The sequence below is a fragment of the Rhinolophus hipposideros genome (genome assembly GCF_964194185.1).
Source record: "Rhinolophus hipposideros genome assembly, chromosome: 15".
NCBI classification, from domain to species: domain Eukaryota; kingdom Metazoa; phylum Chordata; class Mammalia; order Chiroptera; family Rhinolophidae; genus Rhinolophus; species Rhinolophus hipposideros.
Genome location: NC_138061.1, coordinates 12882721 through 12909854, shown reverse-complemented (window position 1 = coordinate 12909854; position 27134 = coordinate 12882721). Strand labels below are relative to the sequence as shown.

At 34.5% G+C, this 27134-nt stretch overlaps 1 protein-coding gene across 3 annotated transcripts in view; it reads left to right on the top strand.

Moving 5' to 3' along the window:
- Nucleotides 1-27134, top strand: part of ATRNL1 (attractin like 1) — a 579923-nt gene that overhangs the window by 141968 nt on the left and 410821 nt on the right. For all 3 annotated transcript variants that reach the window (XM_081075162.1, XM_081075163.1, XM_081075164.1), the window contains exons 19-20: nucleotides 5619-5756; nucleotides 15547-15640. In XM_081075162.1, coding sequence (XP_080931288.1) covers nucleotides 5619-5756; nucleotides 15547-15640 — 232 coding nt within the window. The remainder of the gene's footprint in view (nucleotides 1-5618; nucleotides 5757-15546; nucleotides 15641-27134) is intronic.

Genomic DNA, 27134 nt, shown 5'->3' with positions numbered 1-27134 from the left:
TATCAGTTGATGGATCTCTGGCTTATTTCTACTTTTTTTGCTATTATGAAGAATGTAGCTATGAACATTTTTTGTAAGTTTTCGTGTGGAATTGTTTTGTTTATTTGTTGATTTTGGTCTGTACCTAGGAATGGGATTAGTAGTCATACAATAAATCTATATTTAACCTTTTGAGGAATTGCTAGATGATTTTCCAGAGCTACCATTTTACATTACCACCAGCAGGGTATGAGGGTTTAATTACCCCATTATGTCCAACACTGGTTTATTGTCTATCATTTTGATTATTACCTTCCTAGTGGGTGTGAAGCAGCGCACGGTGGTTTTGATTTGCCTTTTCCTTATGATTAATAATGCTTCTTTCTTGAGCTTATTAGCTGTTCATATATTTTCTTTTGAAAATGTCTTCAAATCTTTTGTTCATTTATATATTTTTTTTAATTGTAGAATTTTAAGTTATTTATGTATTCTGGGTATAAGACCTTATCAGAGATAATATTCGCAAATATTTTTTTCTATACTGTGGGTTGCCTCTTCACTTACTTGGCAGTGTTCTTTGAGGTACAAAGGCTTTTTATTTTGATGATGTCCAGTATATTTTTTGCTGTTGGTGGTTTGTGCTTTTGGTGTCATATCTCAGAAACCGTTGCTTAATCCAAAATCATGAAGATTTACATCTATATTTTCTTCTAACATTTTTTAAATTTTAGGTCTTGCATTTAGGTCTTTGATCCATATATTTTTAACTGTTACATAGGTGTGATATATGAGTCCAAATTCATTCTTTTGCATGTGGATATCAAGTTACCCCAGCACCACTTGCTGAAAAGACTATGTGTTTCCTACTTAATGATTTTTTTTACCCTTGTTGAAAATCAATTGACCATAGCTGCATGGGATTATTTCTGGACCTAATTCTAGTCCAGTGATCTAGTATATGTTTATCTGTATGCCAATACCACAGTGGTTTGATTACTGTAATTTTGTAGTAGCTTTTGAAATTGGAAAGTGCCAGTTTTTCAACTTTGCTTTTCTTTTTCAAGATTGTGTTGGCTAGACCGGGTCCTTCGTAATTCCATATGAATTTTAGATCTGCTCGTCTATTTGATAGATACTGCATTCAATTTGTAGATCTTTTGGAATGAATTGCTATCTTAATAATGTTAAGTCTTCCAGTCCATGAATGCATAATATCTTTACATTAATTTATTTCACCAATGTTTTATAGCTTTCACAATATGCATACATGTCTTGCATTTCTTTGGTTAAATGTGTTTCTAAGTACTTAATTCTTTCTGACACTATTGTAAATGTAATTGTTTTCTTAATTTCATTTTTGGGTTGTTCTTTGTAAGTGTATAGAAATATAATAAAGTGGATTTCTCTATACTAGTTGATCTTTTATCCTACAATATTTCTGAACTCATTTTTTAGCTCAAATAATTTTTTGTGGATTCTTTATAGTTTTCTATCGGTAAGATCATGTCATCTGCAAATAGAGTTAGTTTTCCATCTTCTTTTTTAATCTGGATGCATTTTATTTCTTTTACTTGCCTAATTGCCCTGTCTACAACCTCCAATACAATCTTGAATAGAAGTCACAAGAGAGAACATTTTTGTCTTGTTTGCAATCTTAAAAGGAAAGCTTTCATTCTTTCACTATTAATTATGATGTTAGCTATGAATTTTTGACACATGTCGTTTATCAAGTTGAGACAATTCCCTTTTATTCCTATTTTAGAATTTCCCATCTATTGAGATTATTATGTGGGTGTTTTTTCCCTTTATTTCATGTAGATCCCCCCCCCCCTTCTCTATTAGTATGCTGTATTATTTGATTGATTTTCATGTTTAAACAATCTTGCATTCCTGGGATAAATTCCACTTAGTCATAGTGTATAATCCTTTTTATGTGCTTGTGGGTTCAGTTTGCTAGTAATTTGTTGAGGATTTTGCACCTATAATCATAAGAGATATTAGTCTGTCATCTTATTTTCTTCTGATGACTTTGTTTGGTTTTGTATTAGATTAATATTAACCTCACAGATTGAGTTAGGAAGTCTCCTTTGCTCCTGTGTTTTAGAAGTGCTTTTGAATAATTGGTGATTCTTATTCTTTAACCATATGGTAGAATTCAAGAGTTAAGCCAGCTGATTTTGGGCTATACTTTTCTGGCACTTTGTTGATTAACTAAATGTCCTTATTGGTATAGCCTAGTTGTATTTTCTATTTCTTCTTGAATCAGTTTTGGTAGGTAATGACTTTTTCGACTTTGTCTTCTTTCATCTAGGTTATTTCATTTATTGGCATAGATTTGTTTATAATGTTTCTTTATAATCCTTTTATAGAACAGGTTTCACATTAATATTTGATGTTGGGGTTTTTCCACCATGTGGTTGGTATGAATTTCAACCAAACACATATGCTTGGTACAGGCTTTAATTTCTCACAAGTGACTTTTTTCTTTCATCCAGATACATAGTGACTTAAGATTTCTTTTCTGCTTATTTGGGCTGGTGGTGCGATTTAGTATCTTTTTCACAGATGGGGCTACAATTGAAGGCTTCAAACTTTATGAACATGGTTCAGTTTAGTTCCCTTGGTAGAGTATGCCAGAGATTGTGTCTCCTGGTCCTGCTGAGTTTTAAAACCCATACCACCTAGCTTTTGCTTGTCTACCCCAGGTATAGTAAAATTCTGTCAGAAGCTCAAATCTTTAACATTGATTTGAATTCCTGCTTTATTTCTAGCAATAACAATTGCCTTTTCTTTTAAGGTAGGCTATGTATTGAAAATTTTGGGGGGATAAATTTTAGCCTTGCTTTTCTGCATATATATAGTTTTGAATTTAATTGAGAATGTCAAGAAGATATTTTAAATGGTTTACATCTGTTTTAGAGAGCTCATAATTTTCAAAATATGTACTTTATTTGCCTATCAAATGGTGAGTTTTTCATTAAGGTTTTTTTTTTTTTTTTTTTTCTGTTTGTGTGTCCATAGAGGAGGAGCCTTATGGGGCAGGTTTTAAAATTTAAACAAAACAGTAGGGATGGCTTCTCTTTAGTTTTTATCCATGTTCCATAGCCAGGTTATTATTAGAACCTTTCAAGTAAGTATCCTGGGAGACCTACAAGGCACAAGTTGACATTACTTGTTGATCCAACCTGATAGCGGTGGGGAATAAAACATAATCACAGCATTCCCGGTGTGTGCTTTTCTTGTTTGTTTGATACAGCTGCTATGAGTGGGTCTTACTTTCTATGACATGCTTTCTCCTTTGCCTTTGCTACTATATCTGTTATAAGCTGTGACAATGACCATTCTACTCTTGGCTGGAAATTTTGCTTGCAGTTAAGTCTACATTATACCAGCTTTCTGTGTGGTATATTCATGACACGAAATGTGAGCCTTTCCTGTATCACACTTTCCAGCTGCTGTGTAGTGGTACACATGTTACACAACTGTGTGTGATACGCTTCTGGATTGCTGCATTTCCCAGCCCTGCCTTCTGAACTTCTCACTTTCAGAAAGCGACAGTTGAGTGACATTAAGCCAGGGGTCCTGTTTTCATTTCCGGAAGTGTTGTAGGTTACTACTTTCCAGTTTTATTTGTGTAGTTGTCACCACACCCAAGTTCTTGTGGCTGTTGACAAGATTTCTTATTATTTCAGTGGTAATCTGTGAGGAGGATCTTAAATTGTGATTGATAAATTTCACCATCTTATTCCGTAGTTAAAGCATTTGTTTTTCTGATGGAAAAATGTAGCCAAGAATTTCATAAAATACTTAAAGTAACCCATCTCTCATTTTGAATTTTTCAGGTAATGCTTTACATGTAGTGAGCACTCAATAAATTTTGTTTTTACTTGAATGAATTAATCTTTTTGGTTTCACATAAAATTTTCTGTGAAACAAGACCTTAAACTTTTAAGCACAGTGTTCAAAAGTTAAAGTTAACATTATTATTTCTTATTATAAAAGTAATGTGAATGTATTATAGGAAATTGATGGTGCAGAAAAATTTTGCTAAACTAAGATAACCGTCATTAACTTTTCCATAGGCATATTTATATATTTAAAAACAAAATTGTGATCATTTTAAACATAATGTTCTGTATCCTCATTTCACTTAATTTATTATGAACATTTTCTTTTGATATTAAATTTTCTCCTAGCTGTTTCATAATGTAATATATGATAATAGAAGTTTGAAAACTATATTTCTCAATTGCATAAAAAGGGTGATGAAGAGTATTTAACATTTTTCCATGATGATGACATGTCATTTCTATGCTATGTTACAACAGAGTTATGCCTCTGAAAATTTCTGTAAGATATTGGTATTTGATTTTCACTCTTTATGTGGGTTTATTTCTCCACAATTGGATGTTCACTGATGTTGACCTTATGTTAGTCTCTTGGGATTTTTCCTATCACTTTCAAATTTTCCACACACAAGTGGTATGGGATTTAATGTCTGGGTTATTTTGATTCATACATCCTGATTATGCATTTGTTTCTGCCATTGATAAGCTGTGTGACTTTGGGTCGTTGCTTAACCTAGGCTTCCTCATCTTAGAAATGGTCCTAGAAATAGTACCTTCCACATAGAATTGTTGTGAGGAGTGAACGACTAAATAAATTCATGCATAATTCATGTATACCATCTAGTATGCTATATGGCAAGGGGGTGGTATTTACAATATTTTGAAACTAATGCTATATATAAACTGACCAATCAAAATAGATGCCAGTGACAAAAACAACTGGAATCGCCTTAACATTGGCTTTCCTGGCTAGTGTGAGAGCTCAGTTAAATGACAGCTGAGTTGTAATAAGGATGAAAATGAGGATGATGTTCGGATAAGCATAGTAAACTAAGTCAATATTATGATGTAAATAGGCACTAAAGGCACGAGCTTTCATATAGGAACTTTATCTCTCATCTGAAAGTTTGGGATTCTGTTGTAATATTAATATAAAAACGTATTAAACTCATATTCTGAAGACACAAAAAACTCATGCTTTAAATCTGATTTTGTTAGTTCACAATCACATAGAATTTCAATTAAGCCTTGAAGCTTTTCCTGCCCAGAGAAGATAAATATTTATGCAAATTAATTTAAAAGTTCTATTTTTTTCATTTTATACTAATGTAGTTTCTTGAAGTAAGGACCTATTGCCACACAATTTTCTATGTTTATTGATCCTTTGTTATTATGTGTGAATATAATTAAGATGAATTTTAGCATTCCTTATCAAATCTGTATTATTCACTCTGGTGTTTATGTAACTTAATAGACATAATATTAACACGAATCTTTAAGGAATATGTTAAAAAGTATTCCCTCCTTAGCTATCACTTTTATATTCAAATTTATCTCTAAGCCCTACATTTTACAGAGTGTAAGGCAACCTTTCAATACAGAATTTACTGTATGTATTATCCTGCATTAATGCTTTGAGCCACATATGTTAGACATCAAAACAACTGGGGAAATGTCTTTTGGACTTTGCTACCATTCAGATTTTTAAAATCAGTTCAGTTCTTTGTCTTGATATTTATTATAATTGGTATTGTTGTATATATTTGTAATATTTTTTATTATTTTCTTTAGCTTGCCAGTGTAATGGACATAGCACTTGCATCAATAATAATGTGTGCGAACAGTGTAAAAATCTTACCACAGGAAAGCAGTGTCAAGACTGCATGCCAGGATATTATGGAGATCCAACCAATGGAGGACAATGTGCAGGTAATTATCTTTTCTTTTACTTGTGTTTTTGTTTTCCCCCTACAGAAATGAAAAATTGAGAAAGCTAAACCTGTTGTGGACAATATATTTCATTAAATAAAATGTTTTCATTTTGTCAATATTTTTGGAAGGGAATTTGTATTAAGGGTTATGTAAACTAAAAATTCTGTGTTATACTTGCTTTAAAAAATCTTACTTTTTCTTATGTCAAAATGAATACAGGTTTATTATAGGAAATTTATCAAATACAGATAAATTAAAATTAAAAATTCCCTAAAATCGTACTATTCAAAAGTAATCACCGTTGATAGTTTTTTTAATAGTAGTAACCTATCGTTTTGACTTTAGAAATAAGGAATTATTAAAGGTTTGTGCATGTCTTACATCTGGTAATTTTTTTTTGTTTTTTTTGGATAGGGTGGTAGTATAGCATAAGGTTTAAGAGAATGGATTTAGAGTTAATCCTGGGCTGAAATCCCGACTCTGCCATTGTTTATATGTATGCCCTTGGCTCATTAACCTCTTAATGCCTCTTTTTTTCTCATATGTGAAAGGGAGATGATAATACTTCATTGGATAGTTGTAAAGATCAAAAGAGATCATGTGTTATAGTGGCACCATGTAATAGGAATTGAAGCTCATTCAAAGAGCATTTAAATGCTAGCTATGATCTTCACAATTTCATTCACGAAACCCGACTTTTCTCTATTTTCCTATCTATCCCACTGCTTCTTTATCCTACTTTTAAAAGAATTTTTGGTATTTCCTTAAAGTCTTTCCTTTTATATTGTAATTTTATAGTAATCCTTCTTTATCTTTATGTTGGTCTTTGTCCAGCCTTCAAGTTTTTTTATCTACCTTTTCTAAATTGAGATTGCCTACGTAGCACCCACAGAAAGGCCTTAACTGTTGGCTATGAAATAAGAAATCTTTAGAGGGAGTTGGGCCTGGGCTTGGTCTAGATAAAATTCTCAATACTATCTGTATATTAAAACTACCTGGAGAGCTTTTTAAAAATATGGATGTCTGGGCTATTCCCTAAAATAATTAAATCAGTATCTAGGTTGGGGTTATAGGGTGATTCTTGGGCATTGGTTCTTTTGTGAGGCTTCTCAAATGACTCACATGCACTCAGGGTGGAGAAACACAGGCGATGACCAGCTCAGCCTTTGAGTCACCAAAATTGCTCAGACAATAGCAGGTTTGGTGCTAACTGAAAACAGTTGAAGTTTTGTGATGTGGAATTCTCTGACGTGTTTGAAGCGCTGATACAGATGAATTGACTGATATTTTTTATTTTCTATGTTCTAGGCCATTGTACTCATAGCTTTATATTCATTATTTCATCTCAGCTTCACGGCAACTGTGCGGGAGGTATTACTCTTATTCCCATTTTACATACAGACCCAAATACACAAAGAAGTTAAGTAAAATACCGAAGATCATACTGGTAGTAGGGGGAAGGAAATGTCTGATTCGTAGGCCTTGCCCTTAACTCTTCACGCAGAATTATGTTAGTAGGCAGGGAGGATCCAGGTAGCCCTTAGCCAAAAGCCACAGACAGCTTCGTGCTGTATCCGGTGTGTACAGAAGATGCAGTAGATATGGGCACAATGGAATCCACAGAATTTAGAGTCCACCTATTAGGAGTATAGTATTTTGTTATTTTATGTTTATAAAGTAAAAACATCAAGGGTTTGGAGCCAACTGTTTTTCACAGCTGTTTACTACTGAATTTCCACTGGACAACAATGTTTCTTTAGATTGTTTATATTGCACAACCCTCACCTCTAACTAGTTGCAAAACATTTTCATCACGTTAAAGTAAAACTCCATACTTATTAAGTAGTTGTTCCATTCTCCAGCAACCACTAATCTGCTTTCTGTCTTTATGGATTTACTTACTCCGGATATTCATACAAGTGCAATTATACAATATGTGACCTCTTGTGACTGGCTTCTGTTAATCAGCATTTTGTATATATCTACCAATTTGTTTATCCATTTATTCATTGATGGACATTTGAGTTGCTTCTACCTTTAGGCTATTGTGAATATTGTCGCTATGAAGATGGGTGTGCAAATATTTATTTGAGTCCCTGTGTCTTTTCGTGTGTTTCTTGGCTATTTATATATCTTCTTGGAAAAGTGACTACTCAAGTTCTTTGCCTGTTTTTAATTGAGTTATTTGGTCTTGTTACTGATTGTTGTTGAATTCTAAGAGTTTATATATTTTGGATATGAGGCCCTTGTTAAATACATGATTTGCAAGTATTTTCTCTTATTCTATAAGAATGGAAGAAATGTTTACTTTTTGGATAGTGTCCTTTGAAATACAAAAGTTTTACATTTTTCTGAAGTCCAGTTTATCTATTTTTTTATTTTGTTGTTTGTACTTTTGGTCTATACTTAAGAATCCATTGCCAAATACAATATCATGTAGATGATTAAAGTATTATTTTAATATTTTGCCAACATAAGCAACATTTTAGTAACTACATTAGCTATAAACTGTTTTAAATTAGAATGGAAGTAAGTTTTATTATTCCAACAGTCATAGTGCTTTTAGAAATATGTCCCCCTTTGGGGATGATACTTCTCTGCTAGGTTTCAGACTAGTTTCGTTATTCCATATTACTTTTTGTGACTGACGTTACACATCTGGCAAGCTAAGGCACAGTGCAATGGAAAATTGAAGGGAATCAAAGATAAACAAACACCTATCTTACTCACTGTTGCGTAGTCTCTGGTAGTTTATGATGCTTTAAATAATTCCTTATAGTTTCCTTGTTTTCTAAAGTTGGCAAGATAATATTATGCTATCTGATTTCTCTACGGTGATGTGATCTATGAAAGTCATTTTTGTTTCTTAAGACCACATTAACTGTCTAACTATGTTACGGATACCAGGACCGGAAGGAACCCAAGTGGCACTCAGAGTTAGGAGAGTCAGCTTTATTACACCGGCGGGCTCAGTCGGATCCTTCCCAAAAAATTGAGCCCCTAGCAAGGTTTTGAGCAGGTTTTTATGGGTTGGGGACTTCTTTGAGTTGGGGAAGGGGTAGGTGTCATCTGGTGATTGGCTCAGGGTGTGGCTTGAAGGGGGTTATGTGGAAGTGGGTTAGGGTTTAGGCTGGGGACTTCTCTCTTTGCTCCAGCCACCATCTTAGGTCAGTTCCACGTGGCAGGGAACCATTTTAGGTCAGTTTCTCCATCAACTAAATAAACAATATGTCACAACAGGGGAATTATTTTTAAGGTAACATTGGCTAAAATCAATTTATAAAACATGGAAAGTATAAATTTCTTACTATTTCTTCATTTTCAGTTCACCTTATTGAGAAAAGTTTATTTTTTATTAGATGCATGTATTAAAGTCCAGAGCCCATGATGATATTAGGGGAAAGAAGGAAATAGACTTATATTTGAATAGTGAGGTTTTAAACCTGTACTGCAGATTTAGATACTGTTTTTAAAATTTGGTCTACTAAAGCCAATTTGACATTAATGTCAATATTATATAAATGTGCTTGTAATTTTTCCTCAGATTATTTTTAGACTATGGCATATTTATGGCTATTCTATTATTACAATGAACTTTTCAGTGTTTTATTAAAATTATTTCTCATTTTAATAAAATGAGATTCTCTAACAAAAACTTGCCCTGGGGCTGCCATCCATCCATTCATTCATCCATCTATCCATCCATCACTCTTTGTAGTTATGAAAGAATAAGACTGTTAAGAGCTTGGGCTTTGGAATCATACTGCTTGGGTCCATATCCTAGCAATTCCAATGTCACCTTGGGTATTATTTAACTTCTTATTGTCTCAATTTCCTCACTTGCAAACTATGGCTAATTTAATTTATTGTGAGGTTTAAATGAGGCACTTTACATATGAAATAATCTATCTTTCCATCAAATGTTAACTCTATAATGCTAACTATTACTGCAAATAGTATTATTTATAACATCAGTGGGCTTACGCATGTTAATAATAGTATATGATTAAGACTTTTGGCAGTAGTATTTTATCATATCATCTCCAATCTGACTTATAAATTGTAGTAAAAGAAAGTAAGTGAGCGTTTCTTTGGATAGAAGAAGAGCTCAGTATCCTGAACTGATTCAACACTCAGTGGACTACACTACTGTGCAATGAAGGATTTATCCTTGAATTCCACAATTATTGAGTACTTAACTATGTGCAAGTTACTGTGTTAGGACTTAAATTTGTATACATTGTGTGGGTGTTATAATAGTGTGATGAAGAAATTGAATGATAGCATCACGGACAAAGAGATTAGTTCTGATGGAAGGATCTGGGTAAGCCCTTGAGAGTTCAGGGCAATTTATGATTTTCAATTTTATCTGATTATTATGAATTGCATGTTTTCTATTATAACTTTTTCTATATATAAGATAACTAAGCTATAATGTTATTCATCTTAAAAATATTTTAGTATCTTTACATGTATGTTTTATTCAATTATTTATAAAAAAGATGTACTACAGGACAAAACCTCTCTGAAATAATGGAATAAACAGACATTTTAAAAACTGCAGTCTTGTATGAGTAATAGTTTTCTTCATCTAGTTTTTACTCTTTTTGGTTAATTACAAGGTGTTTAGTTGTAATTAAGAATAAATTCTTAATATTTTAACATTTTATTCATACTTGATTTTAGTAAAGTTTAGCTCTATATTTATTAATTTATGTTTTTTAGTTCATTTTGTTCTGTCTTTTGTTTCTTGAGTAGTATAATCATCTGATATTTCTATATATCATACTTACCTTATATTATATATCTATCTATATGTCTATGTAGATAAATATTCTATCTCTATATTATTCTCTCTATAGCTATATATAGAGAGACTATACTATATATAGAGAGAATATATAAATATGTGTATATATACATACATATATGTATGTATATATAAATATAAATATATACATAGATAGATGTATGTTTAATAGTGACAAAGAAACTCATTATTTTCCAGTCAGGAAAAAAAAGAGTTCTTTTAGCACAGTGACAATTCTGTGTTTTCACCTTTGTTTCTTATCAGCAAAATATACATTTTTCTTTTTAGCATATTAAGAATATCTGTCCATAGTAACTTTTACAGAATATTTGATACTTTAACAAATACACTCGGCATGGACACAAATATTCCCTGAGACTAGAGAGTAGTCAGTAGGGAGACTAATGAATTTCTTTCTTTCTGCTAGGATGGGAGATATTTTTCATTTCAAATTCTTCTCACATATTGTAGATTGTTCATAGAAGCAGAAAGTTTATAACCAAATGAATCTGAGCATTTCTTAATATAAAAGTAAGCAGTTTAATTCTCTCAAACTGGGAGCATTGACCTGAATAATCTAAAGATGCAGATAAATAAAAATCACTTGACACGGAAATCTTGGTTTTATTAGTTGTTTTGACAGAACAAAATTAATAATTTGCATTTTCTGAGTATACATTATTATCCTTTGTGTCAGAGAAAAGCCAACCTGAGATCTTAAGTATTCCAAAGAGAAGCCACTAAATGAATAATTATTTGTAGATATTTAGTATATGATATAGCCAGGAAGTTATGCTTTGATCAAAGATTCTGTTCAGAAGAGCATTTTTATATAAATTTAATCACATTAAAACCAAGAAAGCCTTTTTAAATTGCGTAGAGCTGCCTATTTCAAGTACATAATTTAAAAAAAAGCTTCAGAAAATGGGGCCTAGCAAGAAGATGGTGGCTGAGTCTGCAAGCGGAGCAGTGAGGGTTGCGAACAGTGTGGCTCCTGCTTCCTGTGTCTCCAACCCAGCCGCCAGCGAGAATATAGTGCTTGGATTAGAAGAACAAGAAAGACTCCACCTACTATGGAGTGCCATGAGAATTCTCACCCCGCCTCGTTTCTTCATCATCCTGTCTCCATCACTGCTGGGACATCCCTGAGCCTCTCTTTTTCACCAAACCTAAAGGAAGTGTGGCTTTTGAACTACCATTGATGCCCACTTGAGCTTACACCTTTAGAACTCACTATACAACCCTAGTAATATCCTAGCCCTTTCATTTTCTCTTAGGGGAAAAGAAGTGGTTCCTCCCTTCTTCACATAGTGTCATTTCGATTGGTTTCATCAGCTGCTGCTCTTCTTGGAATTCTGCTCCCCTCCCAGTATAATAGCTGTAGGCAGCCTGTTGGTGCTACTCACGTTGCCTAAAGTGGATGTTATTATTATGGCTGGTGGCGTGGTAGTCGTTTATCTAACTGCTACATGCTCACCTTCTCCCATCCCCATCACTACCCCCCTTTCCCAATCCTGCACTCTCATTTCTACCTTCTTCAATCACATGATAGGAAGGGAAATTATTGGGCTGGCTTTGGAGTGAGGAGAGTGGAGTCCTGAGTTCCACCTGAAGTAGCGGAGGCTGGCTTACCCATCTACCTTCCCACAGTACCCTTCCCTCTCTGGGAAAACAGCACTAGCAATCCCTCTGAGGGACTGAAAACAACAGCCTGATTTCAAGTTTCGGCCAGTCATAGGCACTGTGGATGATGTATTATGATTCTATCACATTATATTTTTTATTGCAAATGTGCTACGCTGTGGTTAAATTGCTTAATATATACTATGCAAGAAATAGAACCATCATTATAACACTGTTTCTCTGAACAAACTATTTTAGGTCCAAAATAATTGATTTATTATTAAAGTTTCATATTGCACCGACTTCTTAAGTTAGGAATTTTGTATTTGGTGGTGATATATTTTAAGTCAAATACTTACAGGTTGACAGGTAAAAGGTACACAAAGAAAAAGAAATCATTTTTTTTTCTTAATTTTTGAAAGAGTAAACAGTCATCTTTATCACATTGATTAAAAAAAAAAAACTAGTGTAAACTCCCAAGAGTATAAATAAATTTGTACCTATCTTTTATTTAAAAAAAGCTTCATTGCCTAGTTTCTATAATATTTTTAGCTAGTTTGTCCTCTCACTATACTAATTTTTTGAAATCCTTTGTTTCTTTGGTGAAATGTTCCTCTCAGATGCTCTGTCACCCTAAATTTTCTTTACTCCATTTTCTCAAGATCTTTTCATCTTTTTGGTTCTCATACTAGAAGGAATTACAAGAGCAAGAAGAACTGAGACTACTCAAACTTTTTGGCACTGAACTAAGTCAGGTGTTTCAGGGTGACCTTTGAGTGGAGGTAGTAGAAGACACATCCTGCTTTTCCTGTTAGATGTCTTGTGAAAGACACGTGGGCTGAGTCTCATGAAACTGCTAGAGTCATAGTCACTGAACCTTTGAGTACTGGGCACTGTGTTGGCTGACTTTAGCCCCTTCCTTAAACCTACTTCTTAACATCATCCTTCCTGTGTTTAATTGGCACAAAGTTCTACCTTCCATCTTAACTTAAACTAAACTTTGACTTCAACTCATGTGGTTAGTGTCGAATAACCCTTTTAGCATCAATTTTTTTCTATTCTTGTTGTTTAGTTTTGGTTATAACTTGACATTGCAACTTTTATTATAGGGGACAGAAATATCATGTGACCACATAATGTCCCTCTCATGTATGTCTCAGCTATAAAATCATCATCATATAAAATTTGCCAAACAACAGCTACTGTATGAAGATTTCATAGGTGCTTATTCAGCACAGAAAGATAACCTCAAATGCTGACACCACAGAATAATTTGAACACTCATGAAGTATAAATTTTAAACAATTGAATTTAAAATACATTTGTGCCATTTTAGCCTGAAGTATAGCACCACAAGGGAATTCTTTCAAAATGAGCTTACATTAAAAGGTATTTTAACACAATTTTTTGTCTCAGAAATTATTAAAGCTACTATAAAAATGATAATTCTTTTAAGAAACTGTGCAAGTGTTAACTTTCATCCAGTTCTGCCTTAAAGGATAAATGAAAGGTTCATCCAAGTTTTAAAATATTAACGAACATCATTTTTAGTGAAGTTCTGAATATAAGACAGTATTAATATGAAACTCGGCAAGTTAATATTAAAAGATATTATGGTATATTCATTTCTTGTTTATGAAGTTATATGGTGTCAGTATACGAGTATCTTAATATCCCTTTATTACTCAATGGTACTTTCCTTTATTTCTTGCGTTTCTGTATCTTTTCTTTCATTTCTGTAATTCTCACATTTTGTGTTTCCATAGCTAATTCTATAAACCTAAAATAAAATTATGCTGGTTTATTTAAACATTCTTTCTGAAGAAAAATTTATACTTTTATGTGGAAATTTCTTCTAGGACAAAAACCGAACGGGTTCTTGACAATCTACCTAGTACCAGCTTAATTTTTATGTATGTTTAGGAGTATGTGTATTTACTTTACATTAATTATTTCTTCAAAGCAAATAATTATAAACATTTAGCAAGGAGCTTAGAGTTCTAGAATATTTTATATTTCGATTAAAATCAATGGCTCATTGGCTTATTTTTATATGTGTAGTAATCAGGAAAAGATCACATTATTTCATTTTTATCAATAGAATGGTTTAACTAGCTTGTGGTGTGCAGGACCACAATTGTTCTCCTTAAAAGTTTTTAAAAGGGCTAGTGACATGGTCAGCCGTGTCTCTTTAGAATATGTCTCTGGACTGGAGAATGAGTTGTAGCCTAGAAACACTGAATGTGGGAAGATCAGATATGTGATTGTACTGGTGTCAGTAAGAACACGTGAATGACAGTACTTGAATGATGGCTATCATAATGAAAAGGAGGGGACAGATACAAGAGAGATTGTGCATGTGGAAAAGGGTGAAGGGGGTCAAATACATGGTGATGGAAGGAGAATTGACTCTGGGTGGTAAATACACAACGTGATGTATAGATGATTGTAGAATTTTACACTTGAAATCTATATAATGTTACTAATCAATATGACCCCAATAAATTTAATAAAAATTAAAAAAGAAACAAGAAACTAGAACCAACCAATTGATTGTATGTTGGTCACAATAATGTGTGAAGTTTGTGTCCCAAATGATTGGAATACTATTTAATAAGGAATTCAAAGTAAGAAAACAAGGCCAGTTCCTGGGAACCAAATCGACTGTGTGTAACTATTATACTATGCCATGTTTCAGTTAATAGTCTGGAAAACAAAACTGAAAACGATCTCAGAAGCTTAAAAGAACGATTTTGGGAGCAAATAAACAGACATGCATTTTTTACACTATGTTTTTATTATTGTTGGCTGTCGGAATAGTGCTAGAAGTAATACCTGAATTTATTAAGTGCTCGATATGGGTTAGGTATTTTAAAATACATTATCTCATTTAATTCTCACATAAATCCTGAGAGCTGAATATTATTATTGCCCTTTTGCAGATGAAGAAACTAATCTAGAGAGCTTAAATAAATTGCCTAAGGTCACATATCTAGTGTTTATAGATGTACATTTTGAAGTTAAACTGTTTGACTCCAAAGCTCTTGTCCTCTTTTGGAGTCATTTCATTAAGTAGATGTCCAAATTAGAAGTGGAAAGAAGCCCAAAGGAGAATGGGAAAAAATTCTCAGATCCATAGCAGACTTAAGAATACCTCAAGGACTTTAAAGTGTTCCACAAAATTTTTAAATAAATTACTTCCCTTTAATTCAAAATAACACATAGCAACCCTAGCATTTGGATGGCAAGTGGAAAATACTTAGTATAAAAATAAGATAATAAAATCTTCCCAGAAATGCAAGGTACGTGTTTGTGATGGAGAATATTCAATATCATTTTGGTTTTGACTTACAGCTTGTACATGCAGTGGACATGCAAATATTTGTCATATGCACACAGGAAAATGTTTCTGCACAACTAAAGGAATAAAAGGTGATCAATGCCAATTGTAAGTAAAAACGACCTTTTAGAACTTATATGGATTGAATTTGTGCTGTACAACTAATTTTTGTAGGTTTTCCCTTTTATGTTTAGTGTTGTGCTAGTTAAGCAACCTGTATTTTGGTAAGCTATGTTTGCTTGCATTCTATCAATTCTCATAAAAAAATTAAGCCTTTTAAGATGACAGTTTTGTGGAAGCTGTAAAACAGAGCCCATAGAATATGTTTGTCTTTTCTATCTCTCTAAAAAAAGAAACATTCCTATTTTTTCTGGAAAACATGTCACACATCAAATCTGCATTGTCTTTATAGTTTTCCTCCATATCTTGTTAAATAATTTTTTCCAAATTCAATGTTTTTATGCCTTTCTTTCTTTTGACTTTTTCATGATTATTTCTGATATTTGTAGTCCTTTAAGTGTTTCAAGTCGTTTCTTATACGCATCGTCTTTTTCTCTGTTATGTCAGTACACATGGACCTACTTTTATTTACTGTACTCTCAGTAGTTTTATGAGTGGTTTTTGCCTTTTTATAATTTAGTTGTTATTTTCAAGATTTATCCCCCCCAAAAGTAACTTTAAGAAGCAGTAGTTTAATGTTATTTAATTTTTTTTCTTTTCTCTTATTTGATTACACCATACATTATTAAAAGTGCTTTTATAGTTTTGAATTGTATATATATGCAAACACTTATGTTTGTATTAGATATAAATATACTATATTTGACACAAACCATAAATGCCAACTATAATAATTATATTTATAAAATTAATATTCTCCAAAACTATAATTATGTAAAAAATTACATCCACAGAAGTCTGTTAACAATGGAAAATGATCATTTTGTTTTTATTTAGAATAAATATATTTGTTGCTATAGAATTATCCTAAACATTTTAAGTTCGATGTTCATTCATGTCTTTGCCTGAGGTATCATAGGTTTTCAAGTTCCGAGAAGGTGAGCAGAACCAGTTTTTATTCCTTCTCCATAGTCTCTAAACTTAAAGATGAGATCAAAGCATAAGATTATAGGGAAATTCCTACCCTGTTTCCCCGAAAATAAGACCTAGCTGGACAATCAGCTCTAATACATCTTTTGGAGCAAAAGTTAATGTAAGACCTGGTATTATATTATATTATATTATATTATATTATATTATATTATATTATATTATGTTATATTATGTTATATTACACCCAGTCTTATATAATTGTATAAGGCTGGGTCTTAAATAATAAATTACAGTAAAATAAGACTGGGTCTTATATTAATTTTTGCTCCAAAAGATGCACTAGAGCTGATTGTCCGGTAGGTTTTATTTTCTGGGAAACACGGTATTAAGGGAAGCTGTTTTGGTCTCAACACCAACGCAATTAAATCAGAGTCCTTTGCTCTAAGACAGAAGGGAATTTCCAGTATTTCACATCACTATATATTGGTTGTCCTAAGCAGGGCCAACTTCTTGGGCACGTGACTTGTACGTTTGCACAGGGCCTCATGCTTAGAAGGGCATCGTACTTGGTTTAATGTTCTACTGTCACCATCTTGAAATTCTTGATAAATTTTTAACAAGAGCCCTACATTTTTATTTCTCACTGTTCCTTGTTTTCCTCTCCCCACTATGAGTTATGTAGCTGTTCCTGGACACAAGCAACAGATGTTTTATTTTTGTTCTGAGATTCCATCATGATTATTAACACTGACATTTTAAATTTGTACTGCATTTCTGCATAAATGATATAGCCATCCATAATAATTATCTCTTATGTGGTATCGTAGCTTAGTAACATATTTTTTTTTTCTCCAGATGAGAGAGAGCAGTATTTTAATTCATTGACTCATGGGTTTGTAAGGTTAGATATACAGAGTTGCAGGGTTTGGCATGTGTATGAAATATTCAAAAAATAAATTACATAGTTCTGAATGATGAAAGTACATTTCACCCTAGTTCTTATTTATGACCTTTTATAAGCTGAGGAAAAATTGACTACTAATTTGTAAAGAGTTATATTGTGGATAGAATTATATTCATTACTTTTTTGTTTTATTTAGTTAGCTTTTGAGTGTGGGACAATGAAAGACAGTCCATGGTTCTTAGAGCAGTTATTTCCTATGGTGTGCTTACACTGGAAAATATGCTCTTGTGAGGAGCAAAGCTAGTCATTCAAATCAGTAAATAGTGATGAAATGAGTGCTTGGTATTATTAATGAAGATAAATAGCACATGGCTATTGCTTAGAGTGTCTTTCAGGCTAGCAGTGGAGACATAGCCAAAATACATAATAATGTACTAATTTGAGATGCTTAGCAACCCTTCTCTCTTCCCAGGATAATTTCTGTTTGGCTTTAAGTATATATTTGGACATCACATATTCTTGCATGTTTTTCATAAGCTCCCCAAACTGAAATTGGTTCTCTTCCTATTTGTTAATTTTTTCCCTTGCATTATCTGTGTACTTGCCTTGATCCTTTACTAGAGTGAATTCTTTGGGGACCATTGCATCAATACCGCGATGTCAGCGTTCAGTAAATTTATTTAATGGAATGGAATGAAGAGAATATCGAAAGAGGACTGAAAAGGGAGTGAATAACTTATCTTGGTGGGATAAGGGAAATTTGAGCAGGGGATATTTGAGCTGGAACTTGAATGAGGAGGTAAATTGTTCTGGGTTTAGAATATAGTAAACAGTAAAGCAAAAAAAGTGAAAATGAACAAGGTCACAGCATTTCCAGTGTTTGCTCAAGGATGTACAAGGTGTGATCAAATAATACAGTGAGTGTTTAAATTAAAAAAATGTGTTACAGTAAAAGGCATATTGCCATTAATCCCCCTTGTTTTGAACACACTTATACCATCATCCTTGCCACTTTCTGAAACAGTTTTGGAAGTCCTCTTTCGTGTCTTTAGTTGCACTGTCTTGGCTGCCTCGATGTCCTGAATCATTTTGACTTTGTGGAAGCGCCAGAAGTCACATGGTCCAGATCCCGTGAATAAGGTGAATGAAGACACACCGTAATGTTTTTGTTTGACAGAAATTGCCATACCAGAAGCGATGTGTGACACAGAGCATTTTCACGATGGAGGATGATTCACACTTTAAAACACACCTTCTCTCAACCGTAGCTCACACCCAACTGACTGCACAGAACAAGTTGAAACCTGTCACACACTGTTACTAAGGTTCCATACATCACTTCCCATATTGAAGATCCCTGCCTTTCCATTGGGTGGCACTCAGCATCAGCATTCACCGTATGTATTTATCACAATGGGAAGGCTCCCTGTCACACTTCGCTTCTCGTATGGCAGTTTCTGTCAAATAAATACATTACGGTGTGTTCTCATCCACCTTATTCACTGGATCTGGAACCGTGTGACTTCTGGCTCTTCCACACAGTCAAAAAAACTATGAAAGGTAAACATTTTGAATCATTTCAGGACCTTGAGGCAGCCATGACAGCGCAACTAAAGACACTCATGAAAGAGGGCTTCCAGAACTGCTTCAGAAAGTGGCAAGAACGATGGGATGAGTGTGCTTGAAGTGAGGGCGAGTACTTTGAGGGAGATTAATGGCAATGTATCTTTTACTGTAATATTTCTTTTTAAATTTAAACATCTACTGTATTTGTTGGTCACACCTCATAGAGAGCTAGAAACAGCATCACTCCCATCTTTACGGTGAAAGAAATAAAAGCTGGGTAAACTGCAAATTCATTAGTTTTCTTGAAGCCATTGGACAGTCGAGATAACAGGGTAACCAAATGGCCAAAAAGCTAAAGAGAAACAAGAACTTTCAAGGGGAGAAGGGCCATGTCTGTTGGTTTACCTGGAGTGAAACCTCCTAGAAACTTAAGAATTCAGCTGACGTGGTTAATAAATTGATGCTGAAGTGTGCACTGTCAGGAGAATGTGAAGCTCCTGGGCCACAGGAATGGTGGAGTCCATACTCTTTTCAGAATTTTTTTTTTTTTTCACAAACCCCACCAGTTGCTCATGGAAAAATTGGAGAAAATTTTAAGAATGTGTTTCTTGTGGTATAAGCTGGGGCTAGGGGGAGAAATGGCAAACATAGTGGGTGGAGCTTTGATAATGAGATAAAAATATTCTTTTAAAAGAGGCACCAAATTATTCATCTTGCCAAGGTAATGATAGTTCTCATTCTGTCCCTGGCCTAAAACACAGTTGGAACTCAGAGTTGGTAACAAAAAACGGATTTAATGAATATATGAACTCTAATATAAATATGTAGAGAGTAAAGTGGTGTTCTCTATGAAAATTGTTTACTTTTCAGGAGCAACATGTGAACTTTAAAGAAAACACAACCTATTTTTGTAAAATTTACAATGTGAAGGTAACACATAGTTGCATTCTGTGTAATAAAGGGTCTGTCACTCCATCACATTCATTTTCAAAGTAATAGAGCAAAGAAGGTCAGTAGTATTTATTTTATTTTAACCTTCTAACAACTCTTGTATTAGAAACTGATGATCCTCAATGGGAAATCAAGGGAATAGGATAAAAATAGGTGAAAGAAGTTTATTTGATAAAAGGTTGTGGCAGATACTTACAACGCATTTTGCCAACTCCCTTGGCTCTCATGGTTCCATCAAACCTATAGTGGACAGTTCCTGTACTTTCCAGTAGTCCACATAAAGCACGAGAATCTTTGATCCTTATTTAGTTCTGAAGCTACTCATTTCCACCCAGGTGCAACCAGGAAGTAAGTGTAAGACAGTTAATGCCAGTATGGTTAACACTTAACCAGTGAGGAGTGGGGATTTGTTCTACATTTCCCACTTTGTCAGTCATACTTCCTGAGATAACTGCCCTTGGCAAGGACCCACATCCAAGTGCTTATCTCAGCATCTGCTATTGAGGTAATTCCAACTAAGGCAGATGCTACTGGAAGTGGCTCAAGATAACAGACCTGCAGCACGGGATTTTATTATTGAGTGGCTTATCAGATGGCAGGAAGCACCACAGTGCTGATTGTAAGTGGGGGTAGTGATATCCTGGTATGCTGTAGTGAAATGATTATTGAGACTATTAACCGAGTTTGATAGGATCAAGTATAGGTTGAAGGAGAAATGCTCGTTTATGCAGCAACTTTACTACTTGAAAGTTATGGGGAGATGGTAATTATCATTGTGAGCTTGGCTGGTTTTCATTAACTGCCATAAAGCCTTAAAGAAGGAAACTTCCATCCACTCGGGGCACACTATTGAACATCAGAAGGCCTTCGTGACAGCATTTAAAGACCCTCATTTTCTGCAGCCAGAGAGCAGAGTATGTTGAAAATTATGCGCAGGATTTAATCGTAAGGTTGGCTGCCTGCAAAGGAAATGGAAGGCTCAGCTGTGACATTTCGCCCATGCCAGAGTCACTGCCTAATGAGGAGTAGGACTTTGAGGCCTACGATGGCAACACTTATGAGTGACCTTGGAACCCTGAATCCTGGATTTCCTTGAACACTCCAGGCTGGAAGAAGGGGTCCTCTGTCATTTGCTAGAGTAGAGTAGCTTCCCTTTCCGTGGGGACAATGTGAAGATCTCACATGAGGGTTATGTTTCATAACAACATGTTTGTTCTCCGCCAGAGCTTCCCCTGCTCGCACTCATTGTCTTCAGATCAGTAAGAACTATCAGGTCTCAGCATGGTGTGAGTGGGAACTCACAATTTCTGCTATAGGAAGAGGTCACTTCTTCACTGGGAGAGTTACAGGGCCTGCCAGGTGTGCAGAGGCAGTAATCAGTAGTGCACATGTCCGAGTGGTCATGAGAGAGTTGGATCAGCGGGCATGAAATGTAAGACTGGACAAGGGAGACTTTACTGATATGGCTCCCCTGTGATTCAGGATGTCCTGTCTTAGAGAGTACCCGTGGAGTTGCTAATGGCTCTTTAAAGTGTAGGCATGATGATTGCCTCTAGTAAATAAGGTGGGGAGATGCTGGGACTGTCTTGGGGAAGTTTTGAGCATTGGGGTCAAACACCTCGGAAAGTTGGGTGTTTTGGAACACATGTACTTCATAATGTCAGACAGCCTATTAACTAACCATATTTTCTTGAAGGTCTTCCAGAACACTTCCTTCCCTAAAGACAATAAGGAATACAATAGTAAGGGGACCACTGGAGCCTGTGAAACTCAGTGGAGGCTATTATCTGTAGGCCAGTGGACAGTTGAAAACGTTGCCGGTGAGCTGAGTATGTCAGGATTCCAGTATGCTAGAAGCCAGGGAGTGAGTGGCATTTAATTCTTAAATGTAGATATCATTACCTTAATAGTCAGCAAAGCCAACAGGGGTTGTTGGTTAGCAGGAGTGTGTGGTAACATCTATGTGAGTTCTGAGGGAGGAGCTGAATTGGCAGCCAACTTTGACTCACATCACCAGAAAAAAAAATCATGAACCAATAAGCAGAAGGTTTACGTCAGCTACCCCAGCCAGTGGAAAATTATGACTCTTAACTCTTTCTGAATCTGGTCCCCAAACCCTATCCATTACAGTAGATGTTTGGTATCTTTAAGATAATACCCATTACATCTCATCAATATACACAGTAAATATTCATCCACTCTTTCTCCAATGGTACCTCAAGCCAGTTAGTAGATAATTAGTTACTGGGAAAGGCAATGTACATACTTTTGAAGGGCTTTTTTATAAGGTATTTGACTGATATTGATCACTAAAATAACATTAATTTAACATTAATTTATTCACTTAAAAATTTGTGTATTGTTACTACATACATTAAAGAGTCATATTAATATTTCAGAAGACACCATTGAGAAATTTTGTCATAACATTTCCCGTATGTGAATTAAAAAACAAACACAATTGAAAAGCATGTTTCTGGATTGATTCTTGATTAGACCTTGTCTAATCTAATTACCAGAAAATACTTGAATTCCAACAGAGGTCAATAAAATGTTCTTATGTCTTGTACACAGTAAATGTGAAGCTCAAAGTATTTTGGCTGGACAAAAGAAAAACATCAATTTATTAGGTCAGTGGTTCTCACTGGAGATGGAATAAGCACCTTCTAAAACTTTATGCATTTTCATAATTAATTAGCTTAAATTAGGAAGTGCTACCAGCATATAGAGATGAAGAGTCCTAGCCACTTTGTCAGAATGGGAACTTAATGGAGACCAGGTAATAAATGGAGCTTTGGTCCAAATCTGTTTGAGTACAATGGTGTGCAAACTCACTCTGTGGTCATTTTCCCTGCCCCTAAATGCATTATTGGAATGGATACATGTAGCGGCTGGCAGACCCCTCAGATTGGCTGTCTAATCTGTGGTAAAAGAGTCCTTAAGGTAGGAAGAAGTGGAAGAAATCTCTGAAACTCCTTGAAGTGGAAGAAATCTCCCATTCACTCTGGACCCAGTCAGGGTAGTAAATCAGAAATGAGACATCTCATGCCAAGACAAATAACAGACTGTTAGAAATGGAGAAAATGAAGTAGTATTATATTCTCAAATATGAACTGGATCTTATTTGTAAGTTGGTGCCAAAATAATTTCCCTAGGTTAAAATACCAACAGGAATGTGATGAAATGTCACAACATTTTTCTGTCTTAAAACCCCATCACATATCAAGGCATAATGCAGTTGCTGTTACTTTAAAAGACGTTGGAAACTATATCATTTCTTGGACACAAGGAAAGAGAGGTTAGAATAGAGAAAGATCTCGTAATATAAGAGCCAGTAGAGTTGTGTTGTAGGCTTCTGGGAACATTGTCGGAATATCCTGTTGAAAAACAAGTGGGAACTCATAAATAAATTTTAATATATAATGTCTACCACATAGATTTTATATCATAGCGCTACAAGTTTTTAAAAAAATAGATAGGATATGAATAATATAACAATTTTAATCACTTTATTAATGAAATCCAATCTATTTGTAAGTGGATACTAATAATGTTTGGTTCTTAGTTTCTTAAAATGAGTCTCAAATATTCTCTAAACACATGGTGAATTTAGAGATGTGTGTTGTATATACCACGAAAAGGATAGCTATTGGTGATGAGGTTTTCTGAAGTGATGAACACATTTGTTAAATTCTGAACACAATTATATGTGGTCTATTTTCAATTTATATGATAGTTGCATTCCTTGAAAATTTAGTATATCTTACAAACATGCAAAACGACTCTGTGGTTATATATAAAATGAAATTACGTTCCAGGCTCAAATAATTATGAACAAAAAAATTTGTCCATTTGCCATGTTGTTCAAAAGTTGTGTGGTATTTGGATCATTTTTGTTTTGTTTTGCAGGGTTGCCGTGTGCATTTAGGATGTCTGTCATCCTTGACCTCCCTTTCAGGAAGTTCCATTAGAACTCCATGATTATGGAGATCACTGATTGTTATCCACACATATATCCCCAGTGAGAACCCCTGACCTCATCAATTAGCATTTTGCTTTACCTAGCCAAAAAACATTTTGTTGTTTCATTTATGGCACATACGATCTTACAGCAATTTACTGACTTCTGGAGAAAATGGTGTGTGTGTGTGTGTGTGTGTGTGTGTGTGTGTGTGCGTCTGTAGATACCGTGTTTCCTTGAAAATAAGACCAGGTCTTATATTAATTTTTGCTCCAAAAGACACGTTAGGGCTTATGTTTAGGGAAAGTCATCCTTGAAAAATCATGCTAGGGCTGATTTTCCGGTTATGTCTCATTTTCGGGGAAACACAGTAGGTAGATGGTATTGTTAGATATTATGTTGGTACATTAATCACAATGGCTGAATTGGTCCGTAATCATGCTTTACTTTTTATCCACGGTAAATTGAAGATAAAATTTCTCAAAAGCATTTGGAATTACAAATATAATTGCCTGAGATATATGACACTATTACTAAGCAGGATCTTGTAAGTTTAGGAAATTAAGTCATAATTGAATTCCTTTTTATCTTCCTTATACCTTTCATCTTTACTGACCCCAACTTTTTCAAAGCTATTTATGTTAGGCTTAAGATACTGGTTCTCAAAATTAGTGTGAAGAAGAATCTCCTGGAATATAGTGACTTAAACGCTAGGATGGGGACCAAAATTTTGCTTTCCTACCAGCATTTGCAATGACTGTGAAATAATAGTACTCGATGCACTTTGAGAAATATTGCCATTGGAGGATCTTCCTGAACATTTTTCCTCCCTAGTTCACCTTTAGGTCAGCAATATCTAAGGTGATTACCCATTTTAATCTATTTTGTTATGTATGGTCTCTCTTTTTTTTTTTTTTTTGGTGGGGTGAAAGGAAGAAGATGATGCCAATAACTTTTTCATTTTAGGAAGATCAAACTTGTACCACCTTTTCTAGTCTAGCTTTTGGCACATAGCAGGGGCTTTATAAAACAAATATAAAGGAATGTATCTTAGGATATTTGTTTTTTCCCAATTATTCCTGTCCTTTTTTTTTTTTTTTTTGTCTTCTATATTGGGAATGGGGGAAAACAGTACCTCTCTCATCTGTGTGCCTTAATCTACATTAAATGGATATACAAAGAAGACAGAGGAATCATTTGCTATACAACTTGCCTTTTGTACTGCATCTAATTTGCATATAGATGATCAGCTTCATAAACACGTTTGGATAAGCAGCTGGCAAATATAGTCTTCAAATACTAACACTAAATATTGTTATGCTTTTCTAGGTTGTTTTTGCCCACTGTATTTGCAACTGCAGACAGGGCTAATGATTTATGTGTGCCGATGAGCGAAGCAGCCTCGATATCTGAGAAATAAGATACTTGAAGAACTCCTATGCTTGTTTTATTCTGAAATCATTCAGTGAGAGGCCATAAGAGAGTACCAAAAGCCGTAAATCTCAAAATACCAGTTCAGAAAGCATGTTAGTAATTCAATTTAAGCTTGCCCAATATGAAACCAGATTTGGTAGTGTGCAACTCCTGTTCTTTAGGAAGGTTCTCTCTTGGTAAGAAGTCTAACTTGAGCAAAGAAACTTTCCATGTCAAGTAAATGCTTGAGTTCTCTTGCAATATGTCTTCCTTGCTATATATAATATATTCTTGGATTTTAAGGAATGCACTTCTGAATCTATTAGCACTGCCATCAGTCTTTCTAAGCCATCAGTCTTTCCCCCAGAACTGTACTAGATTGAATTTCATTTAGTTGTCAATTGTGAAAACTTTCTAAACACAGGCAGGCTATGTTTCTCCAGTTTCTATTACAGTTAGGTTGGAGGTCCCGTAATTGGGTTCTGACCAATAGGTATAAGTAATGTCCACCACTGTAGGCCTGGCTCATAAAACATTTCTATGCCATACACTGTCTCTCTTTCCCCATTCAACAGTTCAGTGGCGAGGAAGATGAGGACCAAAAAGATTGCAGAGCTCATGACAGCCCACGTCCTGGAATACCGCATGGAGCAAGACCCTTTCCCCAATTCCACCCTCTGCACTGGGCTGTGCCTTTAGCTACCAACAATCTTTTAGTGTGTAAAACTAATGACATTTTAAGGTTGTTTGTTGCAGGAGTTAGTATACCCTTTCAGAAGGAATTACTATTCCTGGTGCACCTAGCTTGACATTCTTGATTATTGTTCTTTCATTTAAATAACCTTAAATGACCTATTCATTAAGTGTGACTTCTGGGGTTAGGTTAGTCAACTGTCTATGGAGTGTTTAGGGTTAAATTATTTTTTGATCCCCATTCATCTCTTAAAACCTTGGCAAACGTTTGTATCTCTTTTATTAGAGCTATTCTCATTGAAGGCTGTCTCTTAGGAGACTTTAGCATAGTCCTTGATCTCCAATTTGATTATTATATTACATTAACATCTGGCAAAACAAAGTTAAGTGGTTTTAACTCCAGATGGTCAGAATAGGTCACATACCCCATATAGAATTGTTGGGATTGTTGGTACAAAGTAAGTGCAACATAAGGAACAGTGTGGAATTAAGGTGTAGGATGTACTAATTATACGTTGGAAATAGTCACAAAAAGAAACAGACTTAATATGCCAAAGAAAGAAAATACTCTTTAAACTTTCAACTGATTTTGGCCAGTCTTCTATATTTACTATAAAAGATTATCTTGAAATAGCAGAGGATGAAATAAATATTTCCTAGTATGTCCAACTTAACCTTCTGTGAAGAAATAAATTACAGTAAATTTCAACATTGTAATATAGAAATACATCTGGTAGATATGTGGATCTTTTATCAAACTTTTAAGATGTTAGAAGATGAACTGCTGCTCTACACTGTTATGTCAGTTTGATTCATTTCTGGGTGCCCCCGTGCAGTGGCTACGTTGTAGAATTCAGCAATCTTCCTTCTAGGGAACAAAAGATAGATCATTGAAAATAATTCAGTGCAATCTCTTTCTCAAATAATTTTTTTGTCTTGCTCTGACACTTGCAGATGCAAATATAATATCCCCTATTTTCATTACTGTTCTTCTTCTTCTTCATTACTGTCAACGTCATCATTACCGTAGTTAACATCTGGAACGCTACTAAACGGCCTGT